This window comes from Coregonus lavaretus, assembly GCF_964263955.1.
Source record: "Coregonus lavaretus genome assembly, chromosome: 5".
Classification (NCBI taxonomy): Eukaryota; Metazoa; Chordata; class Actinopteri; order Salmoniformes; family Salmonidae; genus Coregonus; species Coregonus lavaretus.
In genome coordinates this window covers 17,716,857-17,738,840 of record NC_139992.1, presented here as the reverse complement: position 1 = coordinate 17,738,840, position 21,984 = coordinate 17,716,857, and the positions used below count along the sequence as shown (strand labels likewise).

Here is a 21,984-nt window from a genome sequence, read left to right as displayed (position 1 = left end):
CAGCCTTCCAGTCAGGGTTTCTGCTTTCAGCTTGTGATGCACACATACACGCATACACACACCAGTCAGGTCTCTGCAGTCAGGTCTCTGCAGTCATGTCTCTGCAGCGTGTGATGCGGTTGGTTGGAGCTAGGACGTATTATGTTCAGGTTCACCATACCGGCGGTATATTTAAAGGTAGAGTATGACATTATGTAAAGCTTTATTTTGATTAAAAACAAACCATCCAGATTAGCGTAGACTACTGAGAATTTGGGATACAGAGGGTTCACTTGTATTTGGGCTTAAGCTCTCTCTTATCTCTTTATACGTGTTGTATATGTGTTGACGTTGCAGCAGCTCTCACTTTAATCTTCTCTGGTGAGGGGAGTATGAGCGATTTCTCTGTGTACAGGTTAGGTTGAGTAATATCTGATATTCTCTGAGTAATATTCACAGCATAGACTGGTGAGGAATCACAGCATAGACTGGTGAGGAATCACAGCATAGTAATAAGACAAGACATCTATTTTTCACTTTACACTCCATTGGTGCCTGCACTTTTTACTCCAAACAACCAGGTATGGCTGCCAGATAGATCAGTTACTTCTCAACAAACCCACACATGACATCAGGCAGATATCAAAATCTCTACAGGGGAAAAGCTACAACCCCATAAGAGTAGACGAGAAGTCACGTTATTTGGAGATCCTGATGACAATATTTTCCTTCTCTCTGACAGGAAGTGTCCGGGATGTGTTTTTGTGTAGAGGTCCGAAATGTTTCCTAGTCCTGTCTATCCCAGGTGGTGATAGACTGACTCAGCTGTACTCATCACACCTGGATTCAAACACTATTTGAATTCATTTAAAATACGCTAGCGCAATGGAACCAATATAATAGTTTGAAAACTGAAAACTCCAGCCTTCTGTCACTCCAGGCAGGCTAAAGCAAATGCTCAAAGTATTTGAAATATTTGCAATAGTATTTGAACCCAGGTCCGGTGTTCCTCTCATCTGTATGGACAACTGTTACCTCTTATCCACATGATACATCTGAACAGGCCTGTAGCGTGTGTGTCTGTGTGTGTGTGAGAGAGAGAGAGAGAGAGAGAGAGAGAGAGAGAGCGTGAACCAGAACCAACAGGCCTGTAACAAGCCTATATGGCAGGAGGAAAGATGAGTCAGAGAGAGATAGGAGGAACAGCTGTGGAGGCTAACAGGCTTTGTTTAGAGAGAGACATGTCTGCATAGGCCTCTCCCAGATTCCTATTCCACATTCCCAGATTCCTATCTAGAGAAAGTCTGACTTGAACTTCGACATTGATGTGTCGAAGAGGGGACTTTATCTAGAGTTAGTCTGAATTCTTAACATTCATGTGGGGACTTTCTTTACCCAGTACGAGAGGTCATAATTGCAACAGACCACCAGCTGTGATTAGGCCTTGTCCTGCCTGCTTGATCAATTGTTTCTAAATGTTGCATTTATTATGCCTAACCTTGGGTAGTATTTCCAACTGGAGGGGATTAGTCATGATGAAATAAGTATTTGTACCAGTGGGGATTTAATAAGCTCTGACTCCATAGAGTTACAATATAATACTTTCTCCCACTCCTCTGTTCCAGGTTATTCTGGTATCTGCCAATAAGCTCACACGCTACATCGAGCCCTGTCAGCTTACTGATGAGTTTGGGGGAAGTCTGGTGTACGATCACATAGACTGGGTGAACAAAAGACTGGTAAGCCGCCATTGCAATACATCCCCACTGTGACTGTGTACAATTACTGTTTAAAGCACCACATTTTATTTGGAAGTGATTTGCAACCTGAGACTACTAAAATGATATAATGGCTTTCGATTAGATCAAAGACGTTTTTGATTTGACATATTACTTGCTTATAAAGTTAATGTACATATTACCAATGTTTACATTAACACCATGACAATACAAACAAATGCAAACAAATACCACCAAATTGGTTGTGTGGCAATAAAGTATATTATATCTTGTATGTCAAAATCAGCCTCATAGTTTCAGGAAGGCAAGTTCAAGTTGAGTTCATCTCTGCCTGTGTCCATATTTGTATTATGTTTTGAATGACACACAATTTACAAATGTGTTTTCCTTCTCAGGTCTTTGAAAAGTTTACCAAGGAGTCCACATCCCTTCTAGATGAGCTGGTGGTCATCAATGACAGTGAGAAAAGCAGCCAGTTAGACAAAGAAAGGTATTTATTTCCCAACATGTTGCCCAATGATTGAGGCAAATTATTGTGGAATTGTTTGTGGCATTGGAATTGCAACACATTATATTGTTTATGACATGTTTATTTAGGCCAGTAAAGACATTGCTTACTTATCTTTCTCCCAGGCCACCAGATTGTAACTTCCTACCATCTTTGGATCCTGAAACAGTTCTACAAACTGGTAATTATTCTACTTTTGTAAAATCTTTATGCAAACTTCTGAATACCAGTAGCCAAGCAAGTAGTGCTGTGTGGTTCTAAACCAGTTTGGGCTCTGTTAAGTTTAATGGGACGGGATGCAGGGATGATTTGAAGCTAGAATGTTAACCACCATGGTTAGCAGTGCACGCCGCCAGCAGAGAACACTTTTTCCACTCGGCTAAACCCTTCAGTAAACTGACTCCTAGGCTACGTCCCAAATGGTACTCTATTCCCTATGGGCCCTGTTGAAAAGTCCTTCGATATACGGTGGAATTTGGGACATAGACCCAGTCGTTTTATTTGCAGGCCTAGTGGCGAGTAGTGCGTTACTTGAACAGTTTTACTACAATGAAAGTATTTACACAGACAGCTCTGGTAGAGAGCGGGAGGCCAGAGCAGAGCTGGGGTACGTCTCAAATGGCACCTTATTCCCTTTATAGTGCACTACTTTTGACCAGGGCCCATAGGTGCACTATAAAGGGAGTAAGGTGCCATATTGGACACAGCCCTGGAAGGCCAGCACATAGCAGAGCTGGCCCAATAAAAGCCCTGGAAGGCCAGCACATAGCAGAGCTGGCCCAATAAAAGCCCTGGAAGGCCAGCACATAGCAGAGCTGGCCCAATAAAAGGAGCTTTGTCTGGGGGTTGTGGAATGGACGGTCAGCTCAACGCGTCTCTGGTACTGTGCTTCCCACAGAAGAACTCACTCTGGTTAAGTCCTAACTGGCACCCTATTCCCTACATTGTGCACTACTTTTGACCAGAAGCCTACGGGCCCTTGTCAAAAGTTGTGCATGATATAGAGAATAGGGTGCAATTTGGGACGCTTTCTCTGTCTGACGGCTACACAACCCCTGATGTTCTCTTTCTCTCTCTCTCTCTCTGAGCAAATGCCAAGCGTGCACAGTCTTTCTCTCTCGCTTTCTCTTTCTCTTTCTGTCTCTGTCTTTCTCTCTCTCTCTCTCTCTCTCTCTCTCTCTCTCTCTCTCTCTCTCTCTCTCTGTCTCTCTCTCTCTCTCTCTCTCTCTCTCTCTCTCTCTGTCTCTGTCTCTGTCTCTGTCTCTCTCTCTCTCTCTCTCTCTCTCTCTTTCTCTCTCTCTCTCTCTCTCTCTCTCTCTCTCTCTCTCTCTCTCTCTCTCTCTCTCTCTCTCTCTCTCTGTCTCTGTCTCTGTCTCTCTCTCTCTCTCTCTCTCTCTCTCTCTCTCTCTTTCTCTCTCTCTATCTCTGAGGGAATGCCATGCATAATGAATACAGAGAGGGCTTGGGCTGCCGTGCCAGTGTTGTTTGTGTTGTTGTGTAGTTGTGTTGTTACAGCCACAACAGGGAGGCTAGGGGATGCAGCATGAGATGGAATAAGAGCATGTATATGATATGAGAAGAATTCTCTGTCCTATTTGTTGTGTGCTGTTGTCAAGGAATGGACTTGGAAGGCTTTCCGGTGTAATATTTCACTGTTTGTGTTTAAAGAGGTTGGGATGTTGTTGATGTTGGTATTATGAATAAATTAATAGCGATCTTTCCCCCTGAAGTACTCCTCAATGCACATCTGATATCTTTTGTAACATAATGGATGACAAATAGGAATTTGCTGCTTATCGTCAACATGGTACACCCTCCTATCTCTCTGTCTCTCTCCAATGTTTCCCATATATGCATTTCGCAGCGCCACAAAAAAATACAAATTAATAAAATAAAATAAAGATTGGAAAAAATACATTGGGATAGTAAACTTAAACGACTAAAACCAGATACAAAGTATGTAGAAAAGATAATGGAGCTACAGTGGGGAGAACAAGTATTTGATACACTGCCGATTTTGCAGGTTTTCCTACTTACAAAGCATGTAGAGGTCTGTCATTTTTATCATAGGTACACTTCAACTGTGAGAGACGGAATCTAAAACAAAAATCCAGAAAATCACATTGTATGATTTTTAAGTAATTAGTTTGCATTTTATTGCATGACATAAGTATTTGATACATCAGAAAAGCAGAACTTAATATTTGGTACAGAAACCTTTGTTTGCAATTACAGAGATCATACGTTTCCTGTAGGTCTTGACCAGGTTTGCACACACTGCAGCAGGGATTTTGGCCCACTCCTCCATACAGACCTTCTCCAGATCCTTCAGGTTTCGGGGCTGTCGCTGGGCAATACGGACTTTCAGCTCCCTCCAAAGATTTTCTATTGGGTTCAGGTCTGGAGACTGGCTAGGCCACTCCAGGACCTTGAGATGCTTCTTACGGAGCCACTCCTTAGTTGCCCTGGCTGTGTGTTTCGGGTCATTGTCATGCTGGAAGACCCAGCCACGACCCATCTTCAATGCTCTTACTGAGGGAAGGAGGTTGTTGGCCAAGATCTCACGATACATGGCCCCATCCATCCTCCCCTCAATACGGTGCAGTCGTCCTGTCCACTTTGCAGAAAAGCATCCCCAAAGAATGATGTTTCCACCTCCATGCTTCACGGTTGGGATGGTGTTCTTGGGGTTGTACTCATCCTTCTTCCTCCAAACACGGCGAGTGGAGTTTAGACCAAAAAGCTCTATTTTTGTCTCATCAGACCACATGACCTTCTCCCATTCCTCCTCTGGATCATCCAGATGGTCATTGGCAAACTTCAGACGGGCCTGGACATGCGCTGGCTTGAGCAGGGGGACCTTGCGTGCGCTGCAGGATTTTAATCCATGACGGCGTAGTGTGTTACTAATGGTTTTCTTTGAGACTGTGGTCCCAGCTCTCTTCAGGTCATTGACCAGGTCCTGCCGTGTAGTTCTGGGCTGATCCCTCACCTTCCTCATGATCATTGATGCTCCACGAGGTGAGATCTTGCATGGAGCCCCAGACCGAGGGTAATTGACCGTCATCTTGAACTTCTTCCATTTTCTAATAATTGCGCCAACAGTTGTTCCCTTCTCACCAAGCTGCTTGCCTATTGTCCTGTAGCCCATCCCAGCCTTGTGCAGGTCTACAATTTTATCCCTGATGTCCTTACACAGCTCTCTGGTCTTGGCCATTGTGGAGAGGTTGGAGTCTGTTTGATTGAGTGTGTGGACAAGTGTCTTTTAACAGGTAACGAGTTCAAACAGGTGCAGTTAATACAGGTAATGAGTGGAGAACAGGAGGGCTTCTTAAAGAAAAACTAACAGGTCTGTGAGAGCCGGAATTCTTAATGGTTGGTAGGTGATCAAATACTTATGTCATGCAATAAAATGCAAATTAATTACTGAAAAATAATACAATGTGATTTTCTGGATTTTTGTTTTAGATTCCGTCTCTCACAGTTGAAGTGTACCTATGATAAAAATTACAGACCTCTACATGCTTTGTAAGTAGGAAAACCTGCAAAATCGGCAGTGTATCAAATACTTGTTCTCCCCACTGTATATATTTTTTAATAAGATCATCTTTGAGTCTAAAATTCTAAAAATGTCATGTCATGGGGCCCCGATTGATTTTGTGATAATGTTTGAGTCACTTGGATAGCATAAGAACAAGGCATAAGCCATGGCAAAATGTGTAGAATTGCAGGAAATTCACTTTGAAACTTAATTTTTTTTCTCTCAGACCCATGACAAAATATGTAGAATTGAAGGAAACTAGCTTTAAAACATTAAAATGTTCTCTCTGCCCCATGGCAAAATGTGTAGAATTGCAGCAACATATTGTCTCTGTGGCCAAGAGGAGGGCCTCTAACTTGTTTTGCCATTGGCCACGACCCCCCCCCCCCCCCCCCTCTACTTCCTCCCGCTCTCTCTCTCTCATTCATTATCTCTCCCCTCCTGTCACTACTATTCCCCCTCTGATCATCCGCATCGCCTCTCTCCCCTCCAGGCCATGAGTTGCTGTCGGAGCTGCAGCAGCGGAGGTTTAATGGGGCAGAGGGAGGTGGTGTGGCCTGGTCCCCCATGGATGATGAGCTACTGGCCCAGCCACAGGTACAATAGAATAGAATAACTTTATATTTCCCAGAGGTGTAAAATAGTCATCCATGGGGGACAGATAAGATGTAAAAAGTCAGATAAGATGTACAAAATATATAGTAAACATATAACAGCAAAATTCACACATAACATACAAATACAATATATACAAAGACTATATACAATATATACAAGATAACAAAATAAATGTTATATTATTTCAGGTCATGAAGCTGCTGGACTCCCTCAGGGAACAGTACACCAAGTACCAGGAGGTGTGTCGCCAACGCAGCAAACGATCCCAGCTGGAGGATATACAGACCAAGGTCATGCAGGTACTGCACACACACTGCCCTATGATATCACACACACACATAGGCACACACAGACATGCACACACACACACACAGCTCACAAACTGCACACAAACACTATGACATCGTCAATACCAGCCCACTGACAAACCTACACTCACTGCCCTAATGGATCCAAAACACCAGCAAAGTGAAAGACTGAGGCCAGGATTCAAACAAACGGATATTTCAGACATCGCACTGCCTTGACTTTGGCCCAATGCCATCAACAACAGCAGCCTAGTGACCAGACTGAGAGAGAGCTGCTCTTTTTTCCATTGTCTTTTGCACTTTGTTTCAGAGAGGTTTACAAGCTACACACACCCACAGGATTTCATGAGGATCAGTTCAACAGACATCCAGAGAAAGGCCCAGTGGTTGTAATGCTCAGGGACTAGGGAATGTGATGCTTCAGTGGAACTTATTTTTCAATTTCAATTTCTCACCTTCTTCAGTTTATTTAAAGCCAGACCCTGGTGATAAATTGTCTGACTGTCCCTGTAACCGACTCATATCAAAACCTTTTCGGTTAGGCCTTCTCGTTCCAAAGTCAGCGTTACATACCACTGGATGGAAAAGCTAACTTCCGACAGACTGTTTACTTCGAGTCTCTGGCAGGGTTACTCATCAGTCAGCACACATGGCTACAAACACACACACACACACGGCTACACACACACGGCTACACACACACACACACACACACACACACACATCCTCAGCACACATGGCCTTCATCCCAGCACACTTCCTCCTTGGCACTACCTAATTTCCTGTCTGTAACCATGAAGAGAAAACGCCTTTTCTCCCATTGGCCAATAGATTGAACTCTACTTTAGCGTCTAAAACAGTGGTTCTTAACCTATTTTGGTCACTGAACCCCTAATCACATATTGCTCTGCCAGAAGTACCCTCTCATTTGCAACTGACCATTAGGCCTATGTTCTTATGAGTCTTCCCAATGTAGGCTACCCCCTGTGGATAGGCCTGGTACCCTCAGGGCTACAAGTACCCCAGGTTGAGAACCATTTTGAATGTTTTACAGTGCAAAGCAGTCGATATTGGATGATAAAACTACCAATGAGGAAGTGAACAGATGATGAGATGTGTTCCATGGAATGGACGGATTCTATTTTAGATTTTACAGATTCTAGATTCTAAGGGAATGAGCTGTCTGTTGCTATGGTGATAAAGATGTTGTTCAGTAGACAGTAGTCTAGGAACATACAGAGAAGGAACTGCTAGATGCGTCATAATAGCCCGGAAGTAAAGCCACACTGGGAGCCAAATTTGAAATGGAATACATTGAATACCTGGAGCAGGGTGAAACAAAACACAATTTCAATGTATTTTTGTAAGGGCTGTGGTCACCATTCAATTAATACATTAAATATATAGATGTCATGGTAGTGGGGAGCTATTTTATATTTTTTTCATGGGTCAATTATTTTCCCATTTACTTCTTATAGCCAACAGTGGAGGCTCCTCAGAGGAAGAAGAGGAGGACCATCCTCGGTGAATTTCATAAAAATAAAAATAGTGAAACATATAAAACGTTATCCTTTTTAGATAAAACTATACTAAATATATTCAGGTCACTAAATAATGTATTAAAACACACTGTTTTGTAATGAAGGTAGACTCAGCAGCACTATGTAGGGTAGCACCATGGTGTAGCCAGAGGACAGCTAGCTTCTGTCCTCCTCTGGGTACATTGACTTCAATACAAAACATTGGAGGCTCATGGTTCTCACCCCCTTCCATAGACTTACACAGTAATTATGACAGCTTCCGGAGGACATCCTCCAACCTCTTAGAGCTCTTGCAGCATGAACTGACACGTTGTCCACCCAATCAAAGGATCAGAGAATGAATCTGGTACTGAAATCATAAGCTAGAGCTAGCTAGCACTTCATAAAATATGGTGAGTAGTTGACTCAAAGAGAGAGAAAGACAATAGTTGAACAGTTTTTGAACAAATTCATTTATTCAAAAATTAAGAAGAAGCAAGAGAAAGAGCTATATTTTGGTTGTATTTTTTTTCACTTTCACTTAGCTAGCAATTGCAGCTAGCTAGTTTAGCCTACTCAAACACTCGGCTCAAACAGAGAGAGATGCTAGCTGGCTATGGCTATCCAACACTGGAACTCTTCCAAGTCAAGGTAAGCTTTAGGTTTTTATTAATTTATTGCCCTCCAGGGCCCGCCAGTGTAACTACTAAACTGCTTTCTGACTGTACACTGTATTGCATGATTTTAGCGGGTTTACTAACGCGTTAGTAATAATAATAATAATAATTAGTCATTTAGCAGACGCTCTTATCCAGAGCGACTTACAGGAGCAATTAGGGTTAAGTGCCTTGCTCAAGGGCACATCGACAGATTTTTCACCTAGTCGGCTCGGGGAATTCTAGTTGATTATGACATGACAGCGATGTAGGCTGTGTGTAGCAGTTAGCGGTCATGATATGAAGGTTTGGCTTGGAAAGGTTTTTTAGCCTGGTCACAGACAGCTGATGTGTTGTGCACTGAAGTCCACAAGTGAAAAGGTGAGAGGTGGAGAGCGCGTATATAGTTGTATATACAACTGTTTTTATGTGGCTGTTATGAAAGTGAAATGTTTGTGTGTGATCAGGGGTGTATTCATTCTGCCGATTCTGTTGAAAAACGTTTCTTAAACAGAAGCAAACAGAATGAAACGGGGATAAACATAGCTGAATTTGTCCAATAGAAACTCTAATTTGCAACTGTTGGACTAATGATTACACCCTAGATCAGGATTTCCCAAACTAGGTCCTGGGGCCCCTCATAACGCTGCCTTTTGGGAGCGATGTTGTTAGACTACATATCGTTGTTTCCTCTTCAGAGGACACTGGTGCACAAGTGATATATTGTTTCATTTCGCTTGACTGTGAGAACCACAAGTTCTTTCAAGTTTTGCACTGTATGGTCTGAAGGTTTGTATAAAACATTTCTTATAGGCCTACTACTATAGACCTACTATTTAAAAAATCATGGCATCTAAACAGATTGGATCCCCCTCACCTACTGAATGAATGCACTATAAAGCGCAAAGCCCGCCACATGATCTCCAGCCCAGACCACCCACTTCACCACTGATTTGATCTCCAATCGGGTCGGAGAAATCAGACAATTAAATGGCGTGCACTGTGCGCTTCAGGAGGAGTTTCATCCCAGGGGCTATCACTATTATGAACAACTCCCCATATGGGCAGGTGTGGGGTGGGATGGGAGGGTAGGACAGGTATTTGTCTGACTGTTCTTATTGTTTGTTTCCTGCTTTGTTTTCTATATGTGTTGTTTAGGCCTATGTGATGTGTGAGAAAGGCTAAGATTTCCTCTTGTAGGACAAACGTGAATCGGAATCGGAATTGTTTTCACTTTCCAATCATATGACCATCATGATTCAAATGCATTGATATAGTTCCATTCAATCAATCAAAGTTTAATGCTGGTATTATTTTCTCCTTCATGGCATGAGGAGTGATAGCTCATAAACTGAAGAGAATGTATACGATAAGATTGATTGGCTTCTTTCTCTTGTTGATACGTTTCACACCTTCCCAATCCAGCCCCAAACACACATTTGAGTTACACAAACATGGGGACTTCATTAACCCAATGTGGGATGTGATGGGTATATGGTCTTCTCTATTCGCTACAGAAAACTGTAAAGGAATAACGTTAGGAAACATGAATCTCAACCTGCAGCGGTCAAATGATTTGGCATAAATGGAAGTAAGCACCAACAGCTTGATAAAAAGTGTAAAACACACATGTGAAAGCTTAATTACAACATTAGTGGGAATATGTCCATGATAAAAACAAGAGAATGGAATATAATTTGATAAATTAGAAAAAAAGATTAGTTGATTTGCAGCTATTGTGCATCGCTATTTCTAATATTGATGTTGGGTGACTTTATGCCACTCCTGGCGCAAAAATTCAAGCAGCTCGGCTTTGTTTGATGGCTTGTGACCATCCATCTTCCTCTTGATCACGTTCCAGAAGTTTTCAATGGGGTTCAGGTCTGGAGATCGGGCTGGCCATGGCAGGGTCTTGATCTGGTGGTCCTCCATCCACACCTTGATTGACCTGGCTGTGTGGCATGGCGCATTGTCCTGCTGGAAAAAACAATCCTCAGAGTTGGGGAACAATGTCAGAGCAAAAGGAAGCAAGTTTTCTTTCAGGACAAGCTTGTACGTGGCTTGATTCATGCGTCCTTCACAAAGACAAATCTGCCCGATTCCAGCCTTGCTGAAGCACCCCCAGATCATCACTGATCCTCCACCAAATTTCACAGTGGGTGCGAGACACTGTGGCTTGTAGGCCTCTCCAGGTCTCCGTCTAACCATTAGACGACCAGGTGTTGGGCAAAGCTGAAAATTGGACTCATCAGAGAAGATGACCTTACTCCAGTCCTCTATGGTCCAATCCTTATGGTCTTTTGCAAACCTTAGCCTGGCACTTCTCTGCTTCTCATTGATGAAGGGCTTTTTTCTAGCTTTGCACGACTTCAGCCCTGCCACTAGGAGCCTGTTTCGAACCGTCCTCGCTGTGCACTTCACCCCAGCTGCCGTTTGCCATTCTTTTTGTAGGTCACTTGATGTCATCCTACGGTTGTTGAGTGACATTCGAATGAGTTGGTGGTCATCCCGGTCAGTAGAGAGTCGTTTTCGCCCTCTGCCGGTCTGTAGTTTAGTTGTCCCCAATGTCTGCCTCTTGACCTTGTTCTTATGAACCACCGTCTTTGAAATTTTAAGGACGGAAGCAACCTGACGCTCACTGTATCCCTCTGCCAGTAAAGCCAGAATTTAACCCTTATTTTCCTCACTGAAAACGTTCCTTTTTAACTCTTTTGGCATGGTCAATAGTTATTTTTTGATTAATATTACTTTTGAGGTACTATTAGCACTGTTTTTGCCATCCAGCTGATCCTATTGCAAGAGGATAGTGATGACCACAGCAGTGGTTTTTATACTTTTCCTCGTTAAATACGATTTGGTTCAGGTGATCACCTAATCAGTTCCTAATTCAGTAGAATGAGGTGTGCCTGTGTTGGAATTCAACAAACACTGGAATGGAATGGCTGTCATACATGTAGAGATGCTGATTTAAGAAAAATGTGCAGTGGTCTCTTAATTTTTTCCAGAGCTGTATATTTAATGTATTACATGAATGGTGACCACAGCCCTTCCGAAAATACATCTAAATAGTGTTTTAATGCGATTTATTTCCCCACCCTGCTCCATGTATTCAATGTCTTCCATTTCAAATTTGGCTCCCAGTGCAGCTAGTTCCTGGGGTATTGTATGTTCCTAGGCAGCAGTAGGATTAGTTTGGCTTGGGGAGTTTGGCCTAGTTCTTATCTGCTGGCAGTAAAGATGCTGTGTAGTGAGTGGGGGAGTAGTTTGTAAGCTGTATTGCTCCAAGCTCTATAGGAGACAGGCAGAAGAAGTGCCTCACCAAGCTAAAAGATGATGCAGAAGAAAACCGCTCTATCAAACTCAACACACTGAACCATTTGATCACCCCTCTTACACAGTTCAGTGGATTATAACACCTCTTCTTGATCCTCCCTAAATACTGCTTTAATATATTTGAACCAGATGTTGAATTAGATTTATCATGTTATTCGATATTTCCTTATCTTGTCCTGGGATGTCAGTTTAGACACACAGAAAACATTAGTACAATATAACATGAACAATATTTACTTGGCAAAATCTTGTTCTGTGCTGACACATGGTACACTATTTGTCTCATTATAAGACATTATAAATGTTCATACATTCTTTATAGTCATTATACCTGCTGGTTTTAAGTACCGCATTTTAACCGAAACAATGAAGTACCCCATTTTAACCCAATCCCACACTGATTTGTTAATGATTTGTGTCCAATCATCGACCTCACAGATACCTGGAAGGTATTTGATTGGTTGGTCCTGGGGTGTGTGTCTGTGAGTCATGAAGCGTGTGCTAATGGGGTCTTTCTCTTCCTTGTTGCTATGCAGGTTGTGAATTGGCTGGAGGGGCCTGGCACAGAGCAGCTCCGAACACAGTGGGGGATCGGAGATTCCATCAGGGCCTCCCAGGCCCTGCAGCAGAAACACGAGGAGATAGAGAGCCAACACAGCGTAAGGACATAATAACACAACACACACTACAGACACAAAACAACAAACAACACAATACAATGCAATACAACACGACACAGCTTGCCAACAGCAGAACTCTATTACATCACTCCTTGTTCAATGTTCATAATCACAGACATGAGAAGAGGTGGGGAGATAGCTGCTAGTTCTGTGTGTGCCTCTCTTTCTTGCTTTCTCTCTCTCTCTGCAGTAGAAGCACTTGCCTGTGGAGAATCTTGACGATCCCAATAATTAGGTCACCGAATATGAATATGGGTTTGGATTGTTAGGAAGAGTCTGTTAGCTGCCAGGAGATGTACTGTACTGAAACTGGTTTTATAGGTCATTACTCTCTGGGCTGAGGAGCACGGTTAAAGCAGTACAAGACCAAAAATATGGAATAAAGCCATTGAAGTAAATAAGGTACAATGTTTACATCTGGAAAAAGCTTGTGTGATTTCACTTACAAAACAGAGAGATAGAGAGTTTGAAGCACAAATTAGAGCTTGCCCTTAACTTTTCCTCCCTGGATGTAGTATTGTCCTGCCCAGAGTCGTGGACAGACAGGCCAGGCCAGGAAGTGACTGCAGCAGCAGCAGCTGCAGCTGTGGGGTGTAACTAATGGAAGGCTAAAGCGAGAGCGAGGTCAAAGCTAAAGATTGATGGTTAGGCTAAAGCGAGAGAGAGCCTTGTTGTGATTTTATCTCCAACAGCCTTCAGCAGGTGGAGCTATTGATCTGAAATGTCCAAGTGTTGTCAGGGTAATAACTACAGCACAAAAACACATCACTAGAGCATTCAACTCAATTACTGTACAGTAGGTCTGAACAGAATTTGAACAGCTTTGATACAGAAACATCTTTAGTGTGTGGTTCTTCTGTGTATTGAGCTTCTCTGTGATAAATTGGCTTGTATATCAGAAATAGTTTTCCTGCTTTCTGGCCAAAGTCAGAGGACCACAATGGAAATAAGTTGTGAAACATTGTGTTATTCACTTGTGTGGCTGAATTGTGTTTTTAATTTGTGAATCAACAAATCATAATGTATGTGTTATTGCTTGTGTATTTACAGGAGTGGTTTGCAGTATACGTGGAGCTGAACCAGCAGATAGCAGCGTTGCTGAGTTCTGGAGACGAGGAGGACCTAGTGGAGTTAAAGGGTCTTCAGCAGCAGCTCAGTGATGTCTGTTACAGACAGGCCAGCCAACTGGAGTCCAGACAGAACGTACTGCAGTCAGCACACGAGTTCCACGGCACCGCACAGGACGTATGTATCATTTGTATTTGTATTTATTAGGGATCCCCATTAGCTGCTGCCAAGGCAGCAGCAAATCTTCCTGGGGTCCAAACATATTAAAGCACTTACATTACAAACAAAATATAAAACAGTACATCATATGACATTATTACACCACTACCTATAAACAATATAAAATGTTTAATACCACCATGCAACAATATCACAATGTGTGCGTACTCTTTGTTAAGTGTTGTAGTTATTTCAGTTGCTGTAGTAGCTGACGTGTATAGTGTTGAGTCATCCGCATACATAGACACACTGGCTTTACTCAAAGCCAGTGGCATGTCGTTAGTAAAGATGGAAAAAAACAAGGGGCCTAGACAGCTGCCCTGGGGAATTGCTGATTCTACCTGGATTATGTTTGAGAGGCTTCCATTAAAGAACACCCTCTGTGCTCTGTTAGACAAGTAACTCTTTATCGACATTATAGCAGGGGGTGTAAAGCCATAACACATACGTTTTTCCAGCAGCAGACAATGATCGATAATGTCAAAAGCCACACTGAAGTCTAACAAAACGATTGATTGATTGATTTGATTCATCTGATCATTATAAAACATTTATAAAGCCAAGAATAAGAACTACAGTGACTCTCACTCTAAATCACAAAGTCAAACCCTAGGCCTGGTCTCTAGGCCCTTGTGTAGATCTTTGAGGATTTGATAGGTGTAAGCAATATGGCAACAATCAGAGGGCAAGATAGAGCTACAACCACCCATATTGCTTACACTTATCCAGTCACCTGATCTACATAAGTGCCTAGGGGTGAAGGGGTGGGGGTCATAATATACTGAACAAAAATATCAACGCAACATGCAACAATTTCAGAGGTTTTACAGAGTTACAGTTCAAATAAGGAAATCAGTCAATTGAAATAAATAAATTAGTCCCTAATCTATGTCTTTCACATGACTGAGAATACAGATATGCATTCACAGATACCTGAATAAAAGGTAGGGGCATGGATCAGAAAACCAGTCAGTATCTGGTATGACCACCATTTGCCTCATGCAGGGCAACACATCTCCTTCGCATAGAGTTGATCAGGCTGTTGATTGTGGCCTGTGGAATGTTTTCCCACTCCACTTCAATGGCGGTGCGAAGTTGCTGGATATTGGTGGGAACTGGAACACACTGTCATACACGTTGATCCAGAGCATACCCAAACATGCTCAATGGGTGACATGTCTGGTGAGTATGCAGGCCATGGAAGAACTGGGATATTTTCAGCTTCCAGGAATTGTGTACAGATCCGTACATTATCATGCTGAAACATGAGGTGATGGCGGCGGATGTATGGCATGACAATGGGCCTCAGGATCTCGTCACGGTATCTCTGTGCATTCAAATTGCCATTGATAAAATGCAATTGTGTTCGTTGTCCATGGTTTATGTTCGTTGTCCGTAGCTTAACCCCACCGCCACCAAGGGGCACTCTGTTCACAATGTTGACATCAGCAAACCGCTCACCCACACGGTGCCATCACCTGCCATCTGCCCGGTACAGTTGGAACTGCGATTCATCCGTGAAGAGCACATTTCTCCAGCGTGCCAGTGGCCATCGAGGGTGAGCATTTGCCCACTGAAGTCTGTTACGATGGCGAACTGCATTCAGGTCAAAACCCGAGGACGACGAGCACGCAGATGAGCTTCCCTGAGCCGGTTTCTGACAGTTTGTGCAGAAATTATTCCGTTGTGCAAACCCACAGATTCATCAGCTGTCCAGGTGGCTGGTCTCAGATGATCCCGCAGGTGAAGAAGCCAGATGTGGAGGACCTGGGCTGGCGTGGTTACATGCCAGATGTGCATGCCAATTGCACGCTCCCTCAAAACTTGAGACATCTGTGGCATTGTGTTTTAGAGTGGCCTTTTATTGCACATTTTAGAGTGGCCTTTTATTGTTCCCAACACAAGGTGCACCTGTGTAATGATCATGCTGTTTAATCAGCTTCTTGATATGCCACACCTGATGGATCGATTATCTTGGCAAAGGAGAAATGCTCACTAACAGGGATGTAAACAAGTTTGTGCAAAAACATTGAGAGAAATAAGCTTTTTGTGCATATGGGACATTTCTGGGATCTTTTATTTCAGCTCATGAAACATGGGACAAACACTTTACGTGTTGTGTTAAACATTTTGTTCAGTGTAGTATAGACTACTAACTGCTTGGACTAAAGCTCTTTGTTGCCTTGGTAATAACGCCCCAGTTTACCCTCCCAGCTGTCCCAGCAACTGGATGGTCTACTGGGCATGCTCTGTGCAGACGTGGCGCCTGCTGACGGGGCTGCCATCCAACAAACACTCAAACACCTCGAGGAGAAACTCAAGAGCGTCGGTAAGCACAATTAAGTTTATTATTCACCGTATTTTATGAAACCAAGCCTACAATGGATAACTGCATAGTAGAATAATAAGACTGATCTTGAGAAAGGTATTTGTGCTGAAACATTGACAGTCTTAACTATATCCCCTCTTCTTGTTTTTTTTCTAATGGAAAACTGCAATAATAATAATTTAACTTTCAGTAGTGTTAGTTGAGTAATTCAGGAGTATTATTTGCTGTGTATTTCTGCCCAGAGGGAGCCCTGGTAGGCCTGAGGGAGAAAGGTCAGGTCCTGATGGATCAGATGTCCAACCAGACTTCCTGGTCCTATGGGAAAGACGTGCCCATCGAGAACAAAGACAACGTTGATCACATCCAAGGTGTCATGGAGGACATGCAGCTCCGGAAACAAAGGTTTGCTCAGATTTCTTTTCAATCTTTTTTTTGATGATGTAAGGCCACATGCCTCAAGATGATGCTGGAGTTGTTTACAAAGGTTCCATGAGTCAAGCAATTTCTGGAATATCGTGGAATTTTGGCCGTTGTCATGGAACTTGTCATGGAAACGGCTGTCGTCATGTTTTAAGACATTAGTAAAGTTTTGGTTCTGTGTAGATGTGAGGATATGGTGGATGTCAGGAGACTGAAGATGCTTCAGATGGTCCAGCTGTTCAAGTGTGAGGAAGATGCATCACAGGTCAGTAGATAGGCCTCCTTCTGTTCATCTCTGTTTGTTTGTTTGACCTCTGTTGGTTCTGGACTGTAAACTTCAGTGTGTTGTTATTATTGACATGTTGTTGTTGACATGTTGTTATTGTTGTTGACAATACCTTGTAAACCCCAGCTCATGTCACTGTGTTAACTCTCAGGCGGTGGAGTGGCTGGGTGAACTCCTTGATGCTCTTCTAAAGACCCACATCAGACTAGGGGACGACTCACAGGAAACCAAAGTGCTGCTGGAGAAACACAAGAAGTTTGTGGATGTTGCACAGGTACATACTACAAGAGTAGAGTTCAGACAGCTTGAGGAAGACTGAGGGGTTCTCTCTCTCACGCTCTCGTCACTCCCTCAATTGTTCTGTCTGCCCCCTCCTCTCTCTCTCTGTCTCTTTTCTCTTGTCTTTCAAAGAGAGATAGAGGGGGAAGGGGAGAGTGGGGTAAGTTGAGCCACCCTTGTGACTAGGAAACCATACACAAAGTTAATAATTTGACCAAATATTTAGGAAGAGGTAATAATTTCATGAAGTCTGTGAAGGAAGAAACCACATGGAAAAAGTGGGAAGCAAGTTAGGTCCAAAATATGGATTTTCACCAAGTCAAATGTATTGTGTTAGAGGTTTCATGATGCTTGTATCTAAACCGAAGTAGATATTTGTAAGATTGTTTATATATCAGTTGGGGTCTCTATAAGCTTCAGTATGCGGCCCTAAACCTAGCATAAAAGTGCATCGTAGCTGTGTGGGTGGGCTAATATAGTCAAAACGTTTGCCTTGGGGTAAGTTGAGCCAATTGCATTATCGCTGGGATATGAGGTAACAACAGTGCCTGGCCTATGTTAAAAGTATTTTAAAAAGTACAACGTTTTTGTTAGGTGTTAAGCCTGTTTTAAAATATGCTTAAAGTGATTAAAAGATAAAAAGCGATTTGTGATTGTGTTGAATTGTGTTTGGGAAATAAAGATAGACATGGTTTTAAAAAGGTAGTGGTAGTATTTCATTCAGTAAAGAAATTGGTAGGCGGCTTAACTTACCCTGTCCCGCATGACAAGATACCACTTTTTTTGGACAAGCTATGTTTTCAGAACTGTAATGTTTACATGAATATGTGACCGACCGGCTCGATTCGGTCTTATGTAGCAAAATTTGAAATAGTATTTTTTACATTGGATAAAAGTAGAGACTCAAGAGCTAGAAAATAGTATATCATACACTACAGTTGAGGAACAATGGGAAAGTAATTCTGCTTTGAAAGTTGATAAACTTGTAACCTCACTTTTGAGAAAATGGCCCTTGAATGTTTTGGTACCTACTGGAGCGCTCTTCTTTGTCTACACCCATTCAGTATTGTTCACACCCTCTTAAGCTTTAGCCCCACCCATGTCTTTAATGATTCACATGTGAGGCTATGTACTAAACAAGCAAAGATTTCAAGACTAAAGGCTGGTTTATACTACGGGTGTGTTCGTAAATTTTATCTGGAGTGCCAGGGTGTGCTCTGGGCGTTCAAAAAGTCAGAGCGTTGTCAGATTGTCCGTTTGTAAATTCAGAACGTTTCGCTCTTGGTGCGTTCAGAGTGCACACTGGATGTTCTGGCCGAGGAGTAGGGTTGTTACGAGCGTTCTGACCTAACAACAGCAGTCAAGCACCGAAGCTAACTGGCTAATGTTGGCTAGCTTGCTAGCTACTTCCAAGAACAAATGAGAAAACAGCTCACTGACCATTTTACTCGCCCTAGCAGAGCTGGTTAGGCTGTTTTTATGTTATCCAGAGCGTTGGTGACTGCAATTGTGCTGCTGGCAACAATTTACTTCGCTTTTTTGCCAACGTTTACTGACACCGGCCATATTCAACGGGTGTTGAGCGTTCGTAAATTCGTCAGTCATTCTGCGCTCTGGCACACTCAGACGAGAGTGCTCTGAAATCAGAGTAGATAGCCAGAGCGAATTTACCAGCTACGTCTATCGACAGTTGTCGCAATGACATCATAAACATTCTATTGAAATAGTTACTTGCATAGTGGAGTATTTTGTTTAAACATGTAGCTAGCTAGCTAGCTAAACAATGAACCATAATCCCAACTCATAACGTTACTACCCTTGAATGTGCAGGTAGCTAACCACCCAGGTTCAATGTTAGCTAGCTAATATTAGGCTATAACTAGCAATGCAAATGCCTCTGAGATACGAATAATATTACTACACATATCATACACGTAACATTAGCTAGCTAGCCAGCCAGCTAACGTTAGCTAGCTAGCTAACAGTACACTTTAACTTGAAATGAAAACGACTTTCTGACAAAATTAGAAACGTGTAATATATGAAAATGTGGCTAGCTAGACTATCTTACCCATATACATGGATGGACGCTTGTCCCTCTCTGTCACGGATGCCATGGTTGCCATTAGTTTGAAGATGTAATCTGGAGACAGGTGTTTTATACAACAGTCTTCTGTGTTCTCTTTTCCACTTCGTCTGCATATTTGCAATCAAACGCCAGCATTTTCTCCATCTCCTTAGCTATCATACTCTAATTCTACTGATTTCAAAACTCGGTCCTCCAGAAAATAGAGAGCAACACTTATGCAGTTCTACTACGTGATATCTTTCAAAAAATCTGTGTTAGAAAGGATTACCTACACATACTGACCAGCTCATGTTATAGACAGAAGCGAGCTACATGGCAGACCAATCCGAACTCATCTCTCGGCATGTCCAGCCCACTCATTATCTCAGCCAATCATGGCTAGCGGGAAGGTTGCTGTCTTTTTCCGTGGCTAAACCAACAAGGCTCCTAATTTAACTATTTTGTTCGTATTTACAGATGGCATAGAAGTTTGTTATTAAGGCACATGAAAGTTCACATGTTACAGAAGGCATTTCTGCCAAAAAAACGCATTTTGATCAACAACAAAAAAGTGTACGTTCAAATGGCGCTCCTGTAGTGACGTGCGACATACGCCTAGTTTCCTGAAACTAGTCACATATGATTATTTCCAAGGATACACAACATCCTGAAATATATGTAATTTCTTTGTTAGAAAGAGTACTAACTTATATTTCCCATGACGCAGTGATGCTGAATGTAAAAAATGGCTCAACTTACCCCACTGTCCCCTACAGGGTACTAGCTATATTGTTAACCTGGCTCTCTCTCTCTTTCTCTGTGTCCAGAGCACCTATGACTACGGCCGTCAGCTGCTCCAGGCGACGGTGGTGTTGTGTCAGTCTCTACGGTGCTCCACACGCTCCTCTGGTGACACCCTGCCACGCCTCAACCGGGTCTGGAAACAATTCACTGTCACCACCGAGGAGAGGGTCCATCGGCTGGAGATGGCCTGCTCCTTCCACACCGCAGCTGAGAAGGTAGGAAGAGAATGACAGTTATTAAAATGAAACCTAATATTATCAGGAAGATGTTAATGTATTACTGAAGTACCTTTGTGGCAGCCAAAGAATACACCTTCTTCTTAGCAAACATTGCCAAGGTTTTGTCTTCTTTGTGCTTCTGACTTCTACTCAGTGAGCCCTGTTGCTTGGAAGTGTTGAGTTATTGTGATATGCATGTATGCCACTTAACAGATACTTATCTAAAGTGACTAACAGTACAGTGAGTACATACTTTTTTGTTGATGGTCCTCCTCTGTTTCCATTCCCTCCTGTCTCCTCCATCCCAGGTGCTGGTCCAAGCCAGCCCAGACCTGGGTGATCTCCCAGTCGAGGTGGAGCAGGAGACCTATGAGGAGGTGGAGACTGTGGGGAAGGCTCTACTGGACAGACTCACTGTCCCTGTTATATTCCCAGACGGGTAAGAAACAATGGACATTTCACACTGAGACATGCATGGCTTTACCAAGATGCAAGATCTAATGATGCATGCCATTTTGATCATGGACTGTCAATCCTTGCATCCATAGCCCCATCTATGACCCTGCTGAGTCCTTCTGTCCCCTTTGTCCCCCCTTCAGGAGCGAGCAGTACTTTGGCAGTCCTGGAGACATGGCGTCCTCTGCTGAACACATCCGGGACAAGATGAAGCTGGTGGAGGACAGGAAACTGACTCTGCACGAGGAAGATGAAGAGGAAGAAGACATCGAGCAGCTACAGTATGAGCAGATACATGACCAGGACGAAGAACTACAAGATGATGAAGAACTACAAGACGACCAGGAACTACATGATGAAGAACTACAGGAAGTGGATAATGAACTACAAGATGGGGAGGAACTAGAACTGGAGAATGAGACGGACACTTAGGAATGCTAATGAGGCTCTTATAACAGCTAGCCTGGTCCCAGATCAGTTTGTGCTGTCTTGCCAAATCCTATGGTCATTGGCGTGACAATGACCATAGGAGTTGACAAGAGAGCATAAACAGATCTGGGGCCAGGCTGCAGACCTATAACAGCAGCAGCAAGCAGTCCTCCAGACATTGAGGACAGGAAAGAACACCTCTGACCTTCGACGTTACGTCAACACAGCACCTTACCATCACGTGCACCAGATCTCAATGTATGCACTCACTAACTTTAAGTCGCTCTGGATAAGAGCGTCTGCTAAAATGACTAAAATTTAAATCTCTAGAATCCCGTCAATCTCCCGGTGTGACCGCATTCCTTCCGTCTCGGTTGTACTCTGCCTCGTCAAGCCATATTAACCTACCAATAGCAGTTAAAGATAGAATATGGTCCTCTAGGATCCACTTACATTGCATACAGTACATGACATGGAGAAGAGAGGAGAGGAGGAGGGAAACAAAAAGAAAGAAACTGAAAGCACT

General features: G+C 42.9%; 1 protein-coding gene across 1 annotated transcript in view; it reads left to right on the top strand.

The window, feature by feature from the left end:
* LOC311129386 (SEC14 domain and spectrin repeat-containing protein 1) overlaps positions 1 to 21,461 on the top strand; it is a gene marked incomplete at its 3' end in the record, with an annotated part of 51,987 nt that extends 30,526 nt beyond the window's left edge. The window contains exons 6-19 of the mRNA XM_084161670.1: positions 1,605 to 1,718; positions 2,114 to 2,208; positions 2,352 to 2,407; positions 6,261 to 6,364; positions 6,574 to 6,684; positions 12,739 to 12,861; positions 13,933 to 14,127; positions 16,384 to 16,498; positions 16,741 to 16,900; positions 17,102 to 17,183; positions 17,356 to 17,478; positions 20,379 to 20,570; positions 20,882 to 21,012; positions 21,173 to 21,461. Coding sequence (XP_084017796.1) covers positions 1,605 to 1,718; positions 2,114 to 2,208; positions 2,352 to 2,407; positions 6,261 to 6,364; positions 6,574 to 6,684; positions 12,739 to 12,861; positions 13,933 to 14,127; positions 16,384 to 16,498; positions 16,741 to 16,900; positions 17,102 to 17,183; positions 17,356 to 17,478; positions 20,379 to 20,570; positions 20,882 to 21,012; positions 21,173 to 21,461 — 1,890 coding nt within the window. The remainder of the gene's footprint in view (positions 1 to 1,604; positions 1,719 to 2,113; positions 2,209 to 2,351; positions 2,408 to 6,260; positions 6,365 to 6,573; positions 6,685 to 12,738; positions 12,862 to 13,932; positions 14,128 to 16,383; positions 16,499 to 16,740; positions 16,901 to 17,101; positions 17,184 to 17,355; positions 17,479 to 20,378; positions 20,571 to 20,881; positions 21,013 to 21,172) is intronic.
* Between the last annotated feature and the right edge of the window lie 523 nt (positions 21,462 to 21,984).